This window comes from Scleropages formosus, chromosome 17 (genome assembly GCF_900964775.1).
Source record: "Scleropages formosus chromosome 17, fSclFor1.1, whole genome shotgun sequence".
In the NCBI taxonomy this organism is placed as follows: Eukaryota; Metazoa; Chordata; class Actinopteri; order Osteoglossiformes; family Osteoglossidae; genus Scleropages; species Scleropages formosus.
The window spans coordinates 11998896-12014013 of record NC_041822.1 but is presented as its reverse complement, the minus strand read 5'-3'; the positions used below and the strand labels follow the sequence as shown (position 1 = coordinate 12014013).

General features: G+C 40.4%; 1 protein-coding gene across 6 annotated transcripts in view; it reads right to left on the bottom strand.

Moving 5' to 3' along the window:
* Window positions 1-8521: 8521 nt before the first annotated feature.
* Window positions 8522-15118, bottom strand: part of LOC108938591 (GTPase-activating Rap/Ran-GAP domain-like protein 3) — a 55917-nt gene continuing 49320 nt past the window's right edge. For 4 of the 6 annotated variants that reach the window (XM_018759281.2, XM_018759280.2, XM_018759283.2 and 1 more), the window contains 4 exons: window positions 13457-13516; window positions 11702-11920; window positions 11301-11418; window positions 8522-10967 (listed from right to left, as the gene is read on the bottom strand). In XM_018759281.2, the coding sequence (XP_018614797.1) occupies window positions 10802-10967; window positions 11301-11418; window positions 11702-11920; window positions 13457-13516 (563 nt within the window). In that variant the 3' untranslated portion in view covers window positions 8522-10801. The remainder of the gene's footprint in view (window positions 10968-11300; window positions 11419-11701; window positions 11921-13456; window positions 13517-15118) is intronic. The other 2 variants (XM_018759282.2, XM_018759285.2) reach the window with 1 other exon arrangement.

The window sequence follows — 15118 nt, the reverse complement described above, 5'->3', positions numbered from 1 at the left end:
TGCAAATGCATGTTTTTCAGTAGCCTTACGGTAAGGCTAACCTTTGTTGTGAATAATTCTCTAAGGGAAGTCAAGTATCCTTCATAAATAGCAATTTCTAATCTACCCCCATTTCTTTAAATGCATATCGACGAAACAGCCCAGGGGCAGAGAGTGACATTTCAGACATAAACTAAAATGATTCTTAAAGTCACACTGACGTGTCATTCATAACCGTCATCACTTCTCAGCATCGCTCGCAAATTCGATTTCATCTCTTACATGTGTCATTGCGTCGTCTGTAAAAATACTACTACTAGCAAAAGCATTAATAACCGTTTTTTTCCAGCTGACAGCATTGACTTTTTTACCCTACAACTTGTATCATGTATTCTTACTGTATCCATTCAGGATAAGGACACTGACTATAGTGCCACACAGCAGGAACACTATTAGGAGTGGGATGTTCAGCTTGTAAGGTGGCAAACCCCTCTAATACTAGTCAATAAATACAAGCGTAATACTGTGTAATTATCCACCTAACCTTATCTAGAGGTGTGCGTGCGTGCGTGCGTGCGTGCGCGCGTCCGTCCGTCCGTGCGTGCGTGCGTGCGTGCGTGCGTACGTGTAGCGCCATTCTGTCCAGGTGCACGCTGCCGCGGATCGATGTCGACCTTCACACGCACACGCACACGTCACAAACTATTTTTACGTACAGCTACACTTTGCTAGGTTCCCCTTGACAACTTGCACAAAAATACTTGCGTGTACAATGTAAATGTTTTGATACAAATGCTATTAGTATTTCGATTGTCAGACACAGAAGAGTGGCGATATTCCTAAACCGCAACGATCGCCTACATCATTTCAAGCAGCATTCAGTTATGTGTCACTAACTAATTCCACATTTCTCACATTTAGCTATAATAACCTCACAGTGACTGAATGATGTTTACTGTGCAGATGGTTTAGACACAAAAACATCTGCGAGTAATTAAGCGATCAACCGTGTGAAATTATATTAATTTATTTCCAAAAAAAAAAAATATTAACCATGCCATATTAATCTTGGTGCCTTCTTGCAAATAAAATGCAGGTAAACTGCACCATTTCCACACAAGGCCCAAAATTTTGCAAAAATTACTGTGCAAAATGATCCTACTGTGAAATCATGGGCTATGTAATGCTTTTATTGAAGAGCACAATAAATAAATGGTCAGGCTTACATAAATAAATGCAAATAGAAGTAGAGCTTCAGTATATTTGTACTGTTAGGAGATATTTTGTACCGATGGGCTTTGTTTTACTAGAGAATGTTTGAAAAGAAAATCTATGTACCCTTAAAACATCCAGATTCCACTTTTACGTTTACAGGCTCTCCTCATTTTAATATAGCTGGACTGCTTCCACTCTTGTGTATCGTGTTTCCCATTTCCACTGTTTATTTCTTACTATGAGCAGTTTTGTAAGGCCTTACAGCCCAAGTTCCACATCGCAAAAACAACGCGAAGCCCAGAGCAGGAGCCACGTATGATGTCTGCAGTCTGGATGCCTTCCACGTTTGCAATTGTTGAACATAAAGATTGCTAAGGCAGTATCCATAAAGCACAAAAATAGAGAGAAATCCCTTTTTTAAGGTTATTTCCGGAAGAGAAAGAAGGAAAATCAAAGCCTGTAACATATTGGATCCAGATGTGCCCCCACCAGCCGCCCCGCTCCGGAGCAGCTCTCCAGCAATTTCATTAAATTCCCAGAGACAGCCAGGAGGTATTTTGTGATCAGATTTCTCCTTTGCCTCTCCTACACTCTCCCCTTCCCTCCTGTAAGGGATGTTGACCTGCAGTCTTCCTGTCCTTTCCTTACTCTGTACTCTCATTATACTGTAATTACACAAGCCAAGCAGTCAAAGCCTCAAGCACACAACAGACCAGCAAACACATCACTAGAAAAGCAGAAAACTGCAAGAACACACACATTGGAAGAACCTTTTTTTCTTTCTGCGTGTATTGGGTTACATAAGGGTGAAGCCAATTTCTCCTCAGAAAAGAAAAGTTTTTACATAAATGCATCTACGACGTGACTCTTTCTTCATCTCACGCAAGTTCTTCACTCCCTCATCGCTGGAACATTAATTACGTTTGGATAATGGGAGAAGATTATTCTCGCCGATCTGCGCTCACCGTGGTGAGTTACGGCAAGTGCAAATCACCCATCCCCGCTGAGGAGTAGGATAACATACTAAAATACTATTTATAGCCGGAGTGACCGTGGTGGGTTATCAGAATCAAATTCATTCATTAAAAAATGGGAATTCAGCTGTTCTGTGATTGGTAGATAATTATTAACCCACAGGGGAGTGTAAGTTTGTTGACTTCCCTATACCCAATGACTTCACATGCTTGAAAATATTCGGCTAAACCCCTCAGTCTCAGCTGTTGCTTGTGGTATGTTTCTGAAAGCTGTAGACTGATGTCCAGACCGTCACCTTTACACTTAATTTAATTAACAACATCGAGGGGCTTTACAGCAGTTAACTGAAGGCCTGCTGTTTATTACGTGTTTTGTGGAACAGAACAGTATTGAGATCTTCTGCTTGGAATTAACCTAAACAGCACAGCCCGTTATGATCCGCAGGTCAGGAAAGTCGTATTTTGTTTTATTCAAAGCTGAGTGGTCAAACATATTTGTACAAGACTGCACATGGCTGCAGGGTGTACAATAGGTTTTGAAATCCTTCTCACGGAGGAACTCCCTCAAACAAGGCACGACACGCTTGACTTCAACCTACATTTCAGGCAACGAGGCGCTAATACTGACACATCCATCACTTGGCCACTGAGTCTCAAACTTATATTTGAAAGGTCCAACCAATGGGACAATCTGGGCAAATGACTCCAAAGTCTCTAAGGAAGAGCACACATGGCCACAAAGACTGGTGTTGCCAAAAGGCATCCAAGGACTATGAGAGCAAGAGCAACGTCGGTATGGGCTGGAAATAATCAAGAGCGCACAGTATTCATGGTGACAGCTTTTGGAAGTGTGAGCTGATGGGGGCGTGCTAATTGGGCTGTATAGACATTTTGCTGTTTCGTATGACACACTGGACTGCAGTACAAAAACAGGCTTTTGCTACTTTTTAATTCAGCAACTTCACATTACTGCTTGCCCCTCCCAGTTAAGAAAGTGGTGGACAGAGGATCTGCAGCACACAGCCATTTAAAAGTCTGCTTAGTTCTGATGCAATAACAGTGAGGTTTAGAATATTGTTACTGGAGTGAATAGTGGGTAGAGCAGTCAAAAACAATACTCAAGAACTGATACAATTAAAAAAAAAAAAAAACTTGTCTGAAAATTTGAGTGTCAAATATAAATGTTAGAAAATAGAAAAGCAAAGGAAATACACACACACACACACACACACACACAGGCTGAAACCACTTGTCCCATGCAGGGTCGCGGCAAACCGGAGCCTAACCCGGCAACACAGGGTGCAGGGCTGGAGGGTGAGGGGACACACCCAGGATGGGACGCCAGTCCATCGCAAGGCACCCTAAACAGGACTTGAATCCCAGACCCACCAGAGAGTGGGACCCGGCCAAACCCCGTGAGCCCTCCTTAAAATAAACTAGAAACTGGAAAATGTACCTTTGAAAATGAAATTGAAAAGAGAGATCAAGGGCTGGAAAAGAGCGGTGGCAAAAAAAAAAAGAGAGTCTAAAGGAGAAGCAGGAGATAAAAACGGCCACGAAAGGTCTTCAGCAGGTGACCCTTCTCGTGTGGCTCACGGCTGACAGGGTGACGACACTGCCGAACATCCAGAATTACCCCTTCAGAGCCCCTCAGCCTCAGTTTTTACCGTAAGAAGTGAGGGAAGTGTTTAACAAAGCAAGTAAACTATTCATGTTGCCCTCGAGTTACATGTTTAACTTTTTGTCATTCAGTCTTGCTGCAGTTTTCAGGCCTTAATAACACTGCGTCATAAGATATTAACGATGCTGATTTTGGCTGGAGATGTTCTTCCTTCTCCCTAGATGTCCATTCATTTTTGTCTGAATACTTCAGATCACGCTTTCATTAACTTGTGTGTCACAATCACACAGAGACAGATGTTGAAGGGAACTCGTGCAGATTTTTATTTACAAGGGGGAGCGCACGAAGCGAAGGCGAATCCGTGGGAAGAGGGTCAGTAGGACTGTGGCTCAAGATGTGGAGTCTCGGAACTGCGAGGACAAAGCGTTAGACACCAGGACTTGACGTGTAAACGCAGAGAACACCAGGATGTGCTCGCTGTACGAACAGGGCCCGTGAACCAGAGAGATACTTCCATTGTACCACATGATGTTCCACAACCTCTCATCTTCTGTTTATCAAAGACCTGCTTGACTGATTGCTTAATCAATTGACTGATGGATGGACAGACAGAGTGAGAACAGGTAACATTTAGCTGATGCTTTTCTCCAAAGCAACTTACAATTTTAAGGTTCCTGCAATTATTTACCCATTCATACAGCTGGGTAATTTTACTGCAGTGATTTAGAGTTAGTACCTTGCTCAAGGGTACTACAGCTGGAGGTGGGGATCAAACCTGTGACCTTTAGGTACGAAGGCAGTAGCTCTAATCACTGCACTACCAACCATCTATTCTGCGCTCTGTTGGTTAGTGTCGAGCAAAGACCTCTGGTGGTTAGTTGAGGTACTGGGGTCATACCATATTCCGTTTTCGTTACAAAATAATTTCGAAAAACACTTATTTGGAAAACTCACATATATTTATTATGAGTCAGTAATTGATATCCTTATGCAGGACATCATAACTGTATGATTACAGCTCAATTTTTTTGGCACCAGCTGGCAAGGAAAAGAAACATGTTGCACTGGGTCCTAAACTTAGGAACATGCCTAAGGCTGGAAGTCTGTGACTGAATTTATTTATTTAATACAAAATTCTTTTTACCGCTATGTCAGAATCAATAAAAACTTAATAACAGAAAAGTGTAAGAATTCATTCATGGTTTAAATTTACCTCTGGTAAAACTATAATGAGCAAACACAACGTCGGAATCTCTGTGCAATTTCTATTTTTGTCACTCGTTGAGTGCAGGGCTGCAGTGGCGTAGAGCCCATCCTGGAATAGAGTGCAAAAGGCAGGGCCCACCCTAGTCTGAAAGCCATTGTGTCACAGGACTTTTAAAAATAAAAAAAATACCTCTTCTCCTCTGCCTTTTATTTGATTTGTCACGTAAGCGTGGTCTACATTAGTCGGCACCTGCGCACTTTCGTTTTGCAACTTCATTTATGCAATCAATAAAAGCTTCCTCCATGTGCTCTGGTTTCCTCCCACAGTCCAAAGACATGCAGTTCAGGTAAACCATTTAATGTATATTGCCAGTACCACGAGTGAATGTGTGCATACTCTGAGATGAACTGGTGCCCCACCCACGGTGTACCCTACTTAGCATTGTGCCCCCCCCCCGGCCCCACCCCGCCCCGCCCCCCTGCTCCAGACTGCTGTAACCCTGACTTGAACGAGGGATTCAGGGAAATACAGCAAAACATAAACAATCACCAGCAGAAGTTTTATTCTCTGCTGACTGTTGACTGATTTCATCACATAAGCAAGTGCAACATTCCTGTGATGTTATTTATCGCAGACAGTTACAAACCCCAGACACGAGCTGTAAACAGCGAGGAAGCAAACCGAATTCATCAGGTCCCACATTCCTGCAACTGTGCTTTTCTCTCAACTAAAGACCGGAGGTAGAAACACAGGCCACATTCACTCCACAAAAATGACACTTTAGAAAATACATAAACACAACGAAAATACAATTTAAAATAAACTTTAAAATGTTTGCATTACGAGAAACACGCAACTCTTTTCTCTAGTTTACATTACTTAGCATTTTTTTCCCCGTACCGAAAGAGAGAATGAAAAATGACATCCTTTGCACCTGTATAGTACTACATCTTTATTTTGAACACATTTTGCATGAGGAGGTTTGTTCACAAAACTTACTCTACATGAACAGAAAATAGAGGTTCTTTCCTCGTAAATTTATATTTACGTCCCTAGTCTTTATCTCTACTTCTTATAGCTCGATAGTCTGGAATTGTCAATGAATCATTTTGCTTTTGCTGTCAGACTCAAAATAAGCATGAAATGTAAGATATCTGCACTAAAAAAACATTGTTAATTCACTTTTTACATTTTCCATCCAAAGTAGAAGCTCAACAACTGAATGATTCCTAATAGTTGAATGCCCCTCTGGGCCCTCCGCTTTCTTCCTGATGCCCAGAGACTCACATCACCTGTGAAAGGGTGGCTATAAACTCCCACCCACATTATGCCCATATGCTGATTCCATAACCTCACCTTATGCTTGGCTTCTCCAGGAATATAGATCATATCCCTGACACCCTGACTGGACAAATGATTATTGATAATGAACACATGGAATTGTTGAAACGTAACAGATCAAATGTAATAAATATTTATTTCATATCAACAATTCTTAATAGCTGTGGTATACAACGCAGAATAATTTGGTTATATCTGAGGCTACATCTGAACATTTACAACTTGTGAAAACAATGACAGTCTTTTACATTTTAAGACACGTGGTGTTTTTAAAACTAACAAAACTTCAAACATTAAATACTGGTTTGAAAAGAAAACCACGGTAAAAAGTTTGCAGGGCTCACTAAACAAAGCAATAAAGAAAAATACATAGACATTTCTAATATTCAGTACACATTTACAGTTTGACTTATTCTCTGTATTTCTCCAGGTTTATTGATATGTTATTAGCACTGAGGACACACTGCAAAGAGGTGGAGGTGAAAGGGTTTTTTTTTCCAAGTCAAGTCACAACTGGCCTTTGACACGTGTGACACGGCCACTGGAGGGGGCTCTTACCCGAACCTTTTTCTTCCAGATTTTTCCTTCATTTTAGGTCCAATTCCAGCCACAATATGCTTTGCAGGAGGGGGGCTGCTGCTTGGTAAGTGTGGTAATTTACTGAGATAGTAAATAAGTTGGTCATCTTAACCCTCAAGTTTACTAATAGTCTTTTAGGGGATTGTTTTTTTCTACAATATTTATTTAATATATCCCTGGTATGAGCAATAATATGAGGCCTGCAGAGTAAGTATGAAGTCAGAAAAAATATGGTACCAGATTGTCAGTAGCATATAAGTGCCATGTGTTTTAATATTCCATTTCAGCTCGGTTTTGCACAGAAATTAAAAAAAAAAAAAATTCAGCATTTGCTGCACAAACTGAATTACTGTAGGTTAATTATTAATTACTATTAATTACTGCTGATTTCATTTTCAAATTCATTAAATGTAGTAGAACCTTTATTGATTTTATTGAACACATTTAATAAAATGAACCATGTACTTTGGGGAAAAAAAAACACAAATTAAGTGAGTCAGCATAATTCTTTGAAACAGTTTCACTTGAGAAATGGAAAGCATTCTCATATAGACTGCTTTTTAATATTCATGTTTATATAATTATGTATATGATGACAGGATTCAGTCTATTCAGTTTTGATGCGCAGATCAAATGTTAGTGGAAGCCAAATACTGTAAACATAAATTGCATGGCTGGTTTACTGCAAATAGGATCAATTTCATTACCACCTACACCCTGCTGTGGAAAAGGAAGGAAAATATCAAAGTTTTGTAATTCGTTTTGGAATACTTGAAGTAACCGAATAATGTATGTGGAAAACTGTTGCAGCCGTGATGTAGTGACAGTGCAGGGTTGTGTTGTTTGAAGGATTAGGAGCCTTTGGTCTCCTGTGAAAGATTCCTAAAATGAGAACACTGGCTCATCCTGTTACAAGAATTCGGGATAGGCTCTGGACCACCGCGACCCTACACTGTACTAACAGCTATGGATAATGGATGAATGGATGGAAGTGCTACAGTTTTTGTCTAACCTTTATCTAAGGTTTTAACAGAACCTAACCCAAGAATAAATGGAGCTACATCTGTATTATGTAGCTTTTACATATTGTGATGTAACAAAAGTGACTGAAGTTACAAATTGCGTTAAATGCAAATTTCTGGAGCCAGTATGGTTTTATCACATTTTTACATCGGCCATTTTAAATTTACTGGAACACAATTTCCAATTTGAGATCAATTTCAACATCTTAATCACCATATAAATTGTTAACCTATGGACATGCAGGATAGTTTTTTTTTTGTCCCAGTGAAATAGCTAATTTAGGCCATCAATTGCAGATCAGAAAGTAATTGCCCTTGTTCCAAGTACAGGCTGTTTCCTGTACCTCACAGTGACTTCCAGATGTACAAGGGTTCATAACCTTGTCACCAAGAAGCAACGGCCGGGGAGAAAAACAGGATGCAGTCTTAACGCAAGACAACAAAACAGATAGATGTTCCATAAAAAATTAATATTCTCTCTATGTTGCTTCTCTCTTCATAAAACCAATTAATGGAACCAGTTAATGAAAAAAAGAAATAATTTTATTCATGGCCAGAAAGGCACAATAGGAGCTGAAAATAGTTTTTTTTTTTTTTGTCTTTATTGTAGCTGTTTTCAATGATACTGAAAGGCCTGTTATTCCCAAAATGTGAAATGGCTTGAAAAACGGCATGGTATCAGCAACAGACAGGTTGGCATTTTGTGAATCATTTTCTCTCCACTGTCCTGTCAGAATGGAAGCTTCTTCTGATTTCAGCATGATTAATTCACACATCCATTCACGCTTAAATATCCATCTGCTCTTCCACTAAATTTATTTAGTTGATGCTTCTCACCAAAACAACTTTCACCGTTAAGCTGCTCACAATAAGTTACCCATATATACAGCAGAGGGATATTTCCTTGCGCAGTTCACTACCTTGCTCAGGAGAATTACAGAAGAAGGTGGGATTAAAATCTCACTGCACTGAGTGGAAGCTTGCAGCTCTAAGCACTACAGAACCTGCTGCCCATCTCCATCACCTATAACCATAATAAAAATGACTGAAAAACCTATACTCACCTTCCATTATTGGTTATAAAACAATCACTTTAGGCTTTAAGGAGCATGCTTGCCAGGTTTGTTAAAGAATGTCATGAAAAATTAAGGTTTAAACATTACAGCGGTAACTATACCCTCCAGCCACTTTATTAGGTACACTCATGTAATGCCAGGTAGAACCCACTTTTGCCCCCTAAAGAACCTGAATTATTTGAGGTAAGGATTCAATAAAATACTACAAATGTTCTGCAGGAACCTTAGTTCATGCTGACTCGGCAGAAACTTCTTGATTTCTGATGTCAGTTCATTTTCAGAATATCCAATTTCATCACCGTTAAGGTGTTCTATCAGGTAAAGTAAAATCACTTACAGGGAACGATTGTGAGAAGACACATGGCGTATCATTCTGCCGGAGGTATTTGCTTGAAAGAGTTTGGAGGCCATGAGGGAGGACACCTGCTCAGAAATAAAGTTTGCACATAATACCAGTCAAATGTAGTTTTTCATGGGTCATTGGGTTCAGGTTACCTGGCTGTACTCAGACTTTTGACTGGTACTGTACAACGTAGCATTCAAATCCTGATATTAAGAAAACATGCCAACACCATTAGACCACCATCACCAGCCTGTACCACTGACAGCAGGCAGGGCGGATCCATGCAGCCATGCTGTTTACTTCCAATTCTGAGCTTGGCATCATTTCTCAGTTACTCGGTTCTGATGACTGGGTATCCACTGGAGCTTCATATTCTTATTCTGAGCCGACAGCAGTTGTGTGTCCCAAGCAGGTGTCCTTTTCTGATCATGTCATGTTCCAAAATGCATAGATAGTGCATCTTGTCCATTTTAACCTCCATTTAAATTGGAAGCGGATCTTTTGACCCTGTCTACATGGTTGACATAATAATTTACTGACAGAGGATTCAACATTGGGGGAATGGAGTTCACACACACGCTTTCTGAACCGCTTGTCCCGGAGTTCAATGTATTGTAATACCTTGCGGTATTATTTGTTATTAAATTGTAAATAGTTGTATGTTATAGTTGTGCTTTATTGTGTTCCTTATCGAGAGTGTGGTTGAAAGAATGCATGTGACGTGAGAGGTGTGGGAGTGCGCATGTCTGTGAGTGTGAGGGAGTCGAAAAACAGGAGCAGAGTAAGCTGCATGGGTGCGCGTGGTCTGCGAGACTTGTCCGAGTTGTTATTGTCGTTAGTTGCAGATGAGACAGCGGTCCATCCTCTTGTAGAGAACTTTAATGAACCCCAGTCTTTTGGGATTCATCTCTAGAGTGGCTCTGTGCTCTTTCACATCATTACAGTATGAATAAGCAGGTGTACCTAATAAAGGGGTCGTGAAGTGTGTATGGCACCAGTATGCTTCTGAGAATGTACATTGTTAGGAGGTACCAGTGTTAAACTGGCTTTACAACGGCAAATGGTTAAAGAGCCCATATGGAAATGTGACTCAGACACCAACTATCTGTATGGGCTGAACCAGAGGTGGAACGCAAGGCTGACAACAGAAAACGCACAAGAGCAAAGGGAGCGTAGAAGAGGCAATATGTAGAAGTGTCTATGCTGTAACTGCATGATTCAACAAGCGAGTCTAATTATCAAACCCACATTCTAAAATACTACACGCACGCACTCCTGCACCAAAAACACCAGCAACAACACAGCAACAAAACTGACCCAACTGGCAGAGAAGTGAAACACGTTTGCTGATGCCTGGTTAAAAGATGAGTAGGACAAGAAATGGAGTCATCTGGGGGATGCCAGGTTGATGAAAGAATGAGAGAAAACATTCTGTGGATTGTCTTCATTTCAAGTCCAGGATATCGTCTTTGAAGGGTGTTGAGAAGATGATGGGGCCAGTGGGTGGGGGGCTGTCCTCCTGCCGCACTGCTGCCTCCAGCTCCATCTCTGAGATCAGCGAATCATTTAGAAGAGCATCCAGGTCCAGAGCAGAGGACGCAGATTCTGTCCTACAGTGATGATTTGTAGGTGAGTGTGCAGGACCCTTCCTCCAGCCTGTTCACTGTGTCTACCGGAGTCAGCGGATCCTTTCCAGAGTGTTCTCTGGGTTTTATCACGTGTGTGTACGCTGTGTTGTTCACTGCTTTAATTCTATTGCAAAGTTTTTTGTGCTGGTTTGCTTTTCTGAAATAAACTGCTTAAACTCAGTGTAATTTATAGAAAAAACCTAAATTATTAAACAATCGCAGGATCCCTTTTATGTAACTATTATGCATTTTAAATCCATGACTGCACAAGACAACTCAACACGCCCGTATTCGGATTCTCAATGAAGCGCTCACCTCTTAATACTGGAGGACAGCACGAAGCCTGAGGCTGGCTCCTCTTCTGCTGTCTTCTTGGCTGGTTTCTTCTGCTTTCCAGTGCTTTCTGGCTTACAGCTTGGTTCATCTGCAAGGCCTGGACATCCACAGTAAATAAAGAGGCAACAATCTGGACCAGTTCAGTACCTTGGGGTGCAGCTGTTGGACAATGGTTGGAGTACTTGTTTAGAATATGGACCTGCATTCATAAGGCTGTATGTTCACATCCTATGTGGTAGATTAAAATTATTCAGTAAATGTCCAGTGTTACAGAAAGTATGAGTGCAGGGTTATAATGATATAAATAATTGGAAACGGAAATACAATGAGTAGAAAAGAATGAAAACATGACTGGCACTGCACTCTGTGTGTTCTCTCACCCAGGAGCTCCTTGCGTGTACGGCTGGCAATCTCCTTGATTTCCATGCGAGAACAGGAAAGGGAGTGCTGGACGGGGAGGTGTGTGGAGGCCGCCACCATGCTCAGTGTAGGTGTGGTCACCACCTTGTGGAGAAGTGGAGACTTGAGGGGCCGCTCAATGCTGCGTCCCACAAGGTTGCTGAGGGGGATCTTAAAAAGGTGCTTTGCCTGCACCTCACCTTTGAGAAGGAAAGATTGTGAAAATTCAGACATAATACGAAGTGGAAATAGTCAACTACTGTAATCTACCTTGATGCGGTAGTGTAATTTTTGATTATGGAAATATATTCCACTTTATTTAATCTTTGTATGGATAGTTTAACGTACGTATAATGCGTGCTTAAACGGAAACACTTCATAAAACAAAAAATTGAATTTGCAGTAGCAGCAGTTGCATCAACTTTTTTTTCTGAAATTAGTACTACACAAAGAAACAAAAAACACAATGTTTAATAAATACAAAGAATTGTGCATTCAACAGGTTTAATGTTTGGAAAGAACAATTTACAGACAAGCAAACAGGATACAGGGTACAGGACAGTATGTCCTGTGAAACAGGATGATTAGATCCTGATCTAATTTCTCATGTAATTGAAATGCCAGATTAGCCTGATATTCTGCTTCTCAGTTCCTCCAAAGACAGTCACAATGTTGTAAAAGGCTGGCTTTGAGGCCTGCAATGCACAGTTCTTCATGTCAGGCAGGTAAAGGTACGGGAAATGCGACGGTCTCCTGTGAGAGACACTGACAAATTACTAATGTCTTTATTCTTAGTTTAAGCAGGCTGAAGAAAGGAAGTACCAAATGACCAAACGGGAAGGTCATTTGAGAACCATATAGAGGTCCTGAACATATTAAGATATTCCAGATACAATACAAAACACTTTTCAATAAACTGTAACTCAATTTCAGCACCCTGAATTATGATTTAAACCAGGCAATTTGTTGAAAAAATATTCAGAATGTCAATCGAAAGTTCAAAACAAGTGTGAGCAAACAGCGAAAAAAGAAGGCAGTTTTTTTTTTAGCATCTCCTAATAAATTTGTCCTGAGGTCAGAATCATAAGGTGACTATGACAACCATTTCACAGAGCAAAATGGTAGTTTCCAACTGGTACACTGCCAGGCATTACTTGACTGCACTGCGTCTCTGTACAGAACAAATTTTTATTAGGTCATGCAGTTGAGGTCATGGCCTCTGTCATGCTTTGAAAAGGGGTATTCAGTTCACGCTACATGCTGTTTGGGGAAAAATGAACACACTGCATTCCAAACCGTTGATCTAAAGATTTAATCTGGCATGTTGGCCAACAGAGACCACTACTGATTATTTGGGGACCTTTTAGCAGTCAGTTTGAGTCCCCTTAGTGTGCTTTTAAAAACAGTTTAGGATGCCACACAATGTCAATACACTTTTTGTTTTTTTTTTCTAGAATTCACATGTGAACAACTGAATAATGCATCTTTTACTTCATACATTGAGAACTGAGAAATGGGTAAATATTTAGCTTGCGGAACTGCACTGTGTCCCACTTTTATGTTTACAACATCCCAGGACACAGTATACATAGTTAACACTTGCTAAGAGGACTAAGAGCAGTTTGACTTGGTTTGGAAGGCAATCATGCATTTCCATTAACGGTTCTCATGTTAGTAGCTCAACAGGGCATGCTGGCAGGTCAGCACATTGTGTAGCCTGGAAATTACTTAGGTACCTTCAGCTTCTTTTGACATGTACAGGGAAAGCTTGCTTCCATAGGGGATCCTAATAGTATCTGATGTTCCAATGAAAACACATAGGAAACAAAACAGCAATTCGCATCAGCATTTCATCACCCTTTCTCTACTGAAAAGTGTAGAAGTTTTGCCCATGTTCTTATGTTGTTATCTTTATGCTGGGATACTTTAAATATAGAAGGTGGCAGTTTAAAACCTAACAGTACCATGTATTATGTTCACTGGTTTAGTAATAGTGTGCAAAATCAAAACAGATTCTAAGGACAAGGTATAATTCACCTGTTCCATTGCCTCCAGGTGACACCTCTTTTGGAAACAGTAATTGCATACAGGAAAACATCCAAATTATGACTGATGCAAATACAACTCAAAGCTGAACTGCACTTCAGGGGAGTGTGGTGCAGACTATATCCATTGAGTATTTGCATTTTTCTGCATTTTTTTTATATCAGCTGTCAGTCGGTGATGCATTTCTCAATAAGGAACTGGATGATGAAGAACTTTCCACTGCAACTGATGGAAAAAGTGTGTGTAATGTGTTGAATCAAAGAACACTGACAGCATAAGCAGACCACTGTAACCGTGCCCAAAACACATCTCTTTCAGACACTTCTTTCTATCTACTCCATAAATTTACATTATATCATTTGTCACAAATACCTTTGTATTTCCTTTCAAATTCTGTGTGCTGCAACTGATATTGTTAATGTTATCTGTTATAAATTTTTGTACCCTCCATAAATTCTGTATGTAGCTACCCATGTAATTTTTGCTGGTTTTAAACAGTGACATCAGACAAACTGATTGTACTTTGAGAATTACGTGTCGGCATTTATGTCTTTTCATTTGTTGGAGAAATCCACTTTGGTTTCTGAAGAGTTCTACATTGTTTTGAAGAAAAGTGTCTGCTAAATGAAAAAATCTAAATATAAATGTGAAAGGAGACTTGGGCAGAGCTGGACAGATCAGCCAACCAATCTTTAGGTTCCAAACCACAAAAGTCAAGCATCCCATGGAGCTAAGAAAGGAGTTGGGAAAATGTGACTGTTTTTAACGATTTAAAACACTTGTTAACATTAGCACTGAACTGTTGGCTAATACTGAGATCGCAAATAACACTGAAGATACAGTTAGCAAAGAGACTTGCGCTAACACCGAATCTCCTGGTAAAATTGAACTTACCAGGTAACACTGAGTCAAAGTGAGCACTGAGTCTGTAGTTTGCCATTAAGTAAGCTTATAATTAACACAAAGCCTGTGTTTAATGTTGGACTTAATTTAACTCTGCTTTCAGTAAGCACAAATCCAAACAACAAACTCAGCAATAGCTGAAAGTTTTGTTACAGCAGTAAGCTCTGTGTTCGCTTAAGGTTCAGTGGTAACTCTAAACACAGTTCTAACAGGCTCAATGCTAACTAAAGGCTCAGTCGTAATTAAATGCAGGGCTGACAGCAGACTCAATGCTAACTTAAAGCTCAGTGGTAATTGTAATCACAGTGGCCCCTGAGTGCCTGCAAAAACTGACAGGATGGAAGCAGAACCAGAAACAGAAACCATGTAGAAAAACTGAGGGCAGGAGAGACAGGAGAAAAACACGATGTCTAGGGACACAGGATAGCAGTTTGAAGTTCAACCACGTC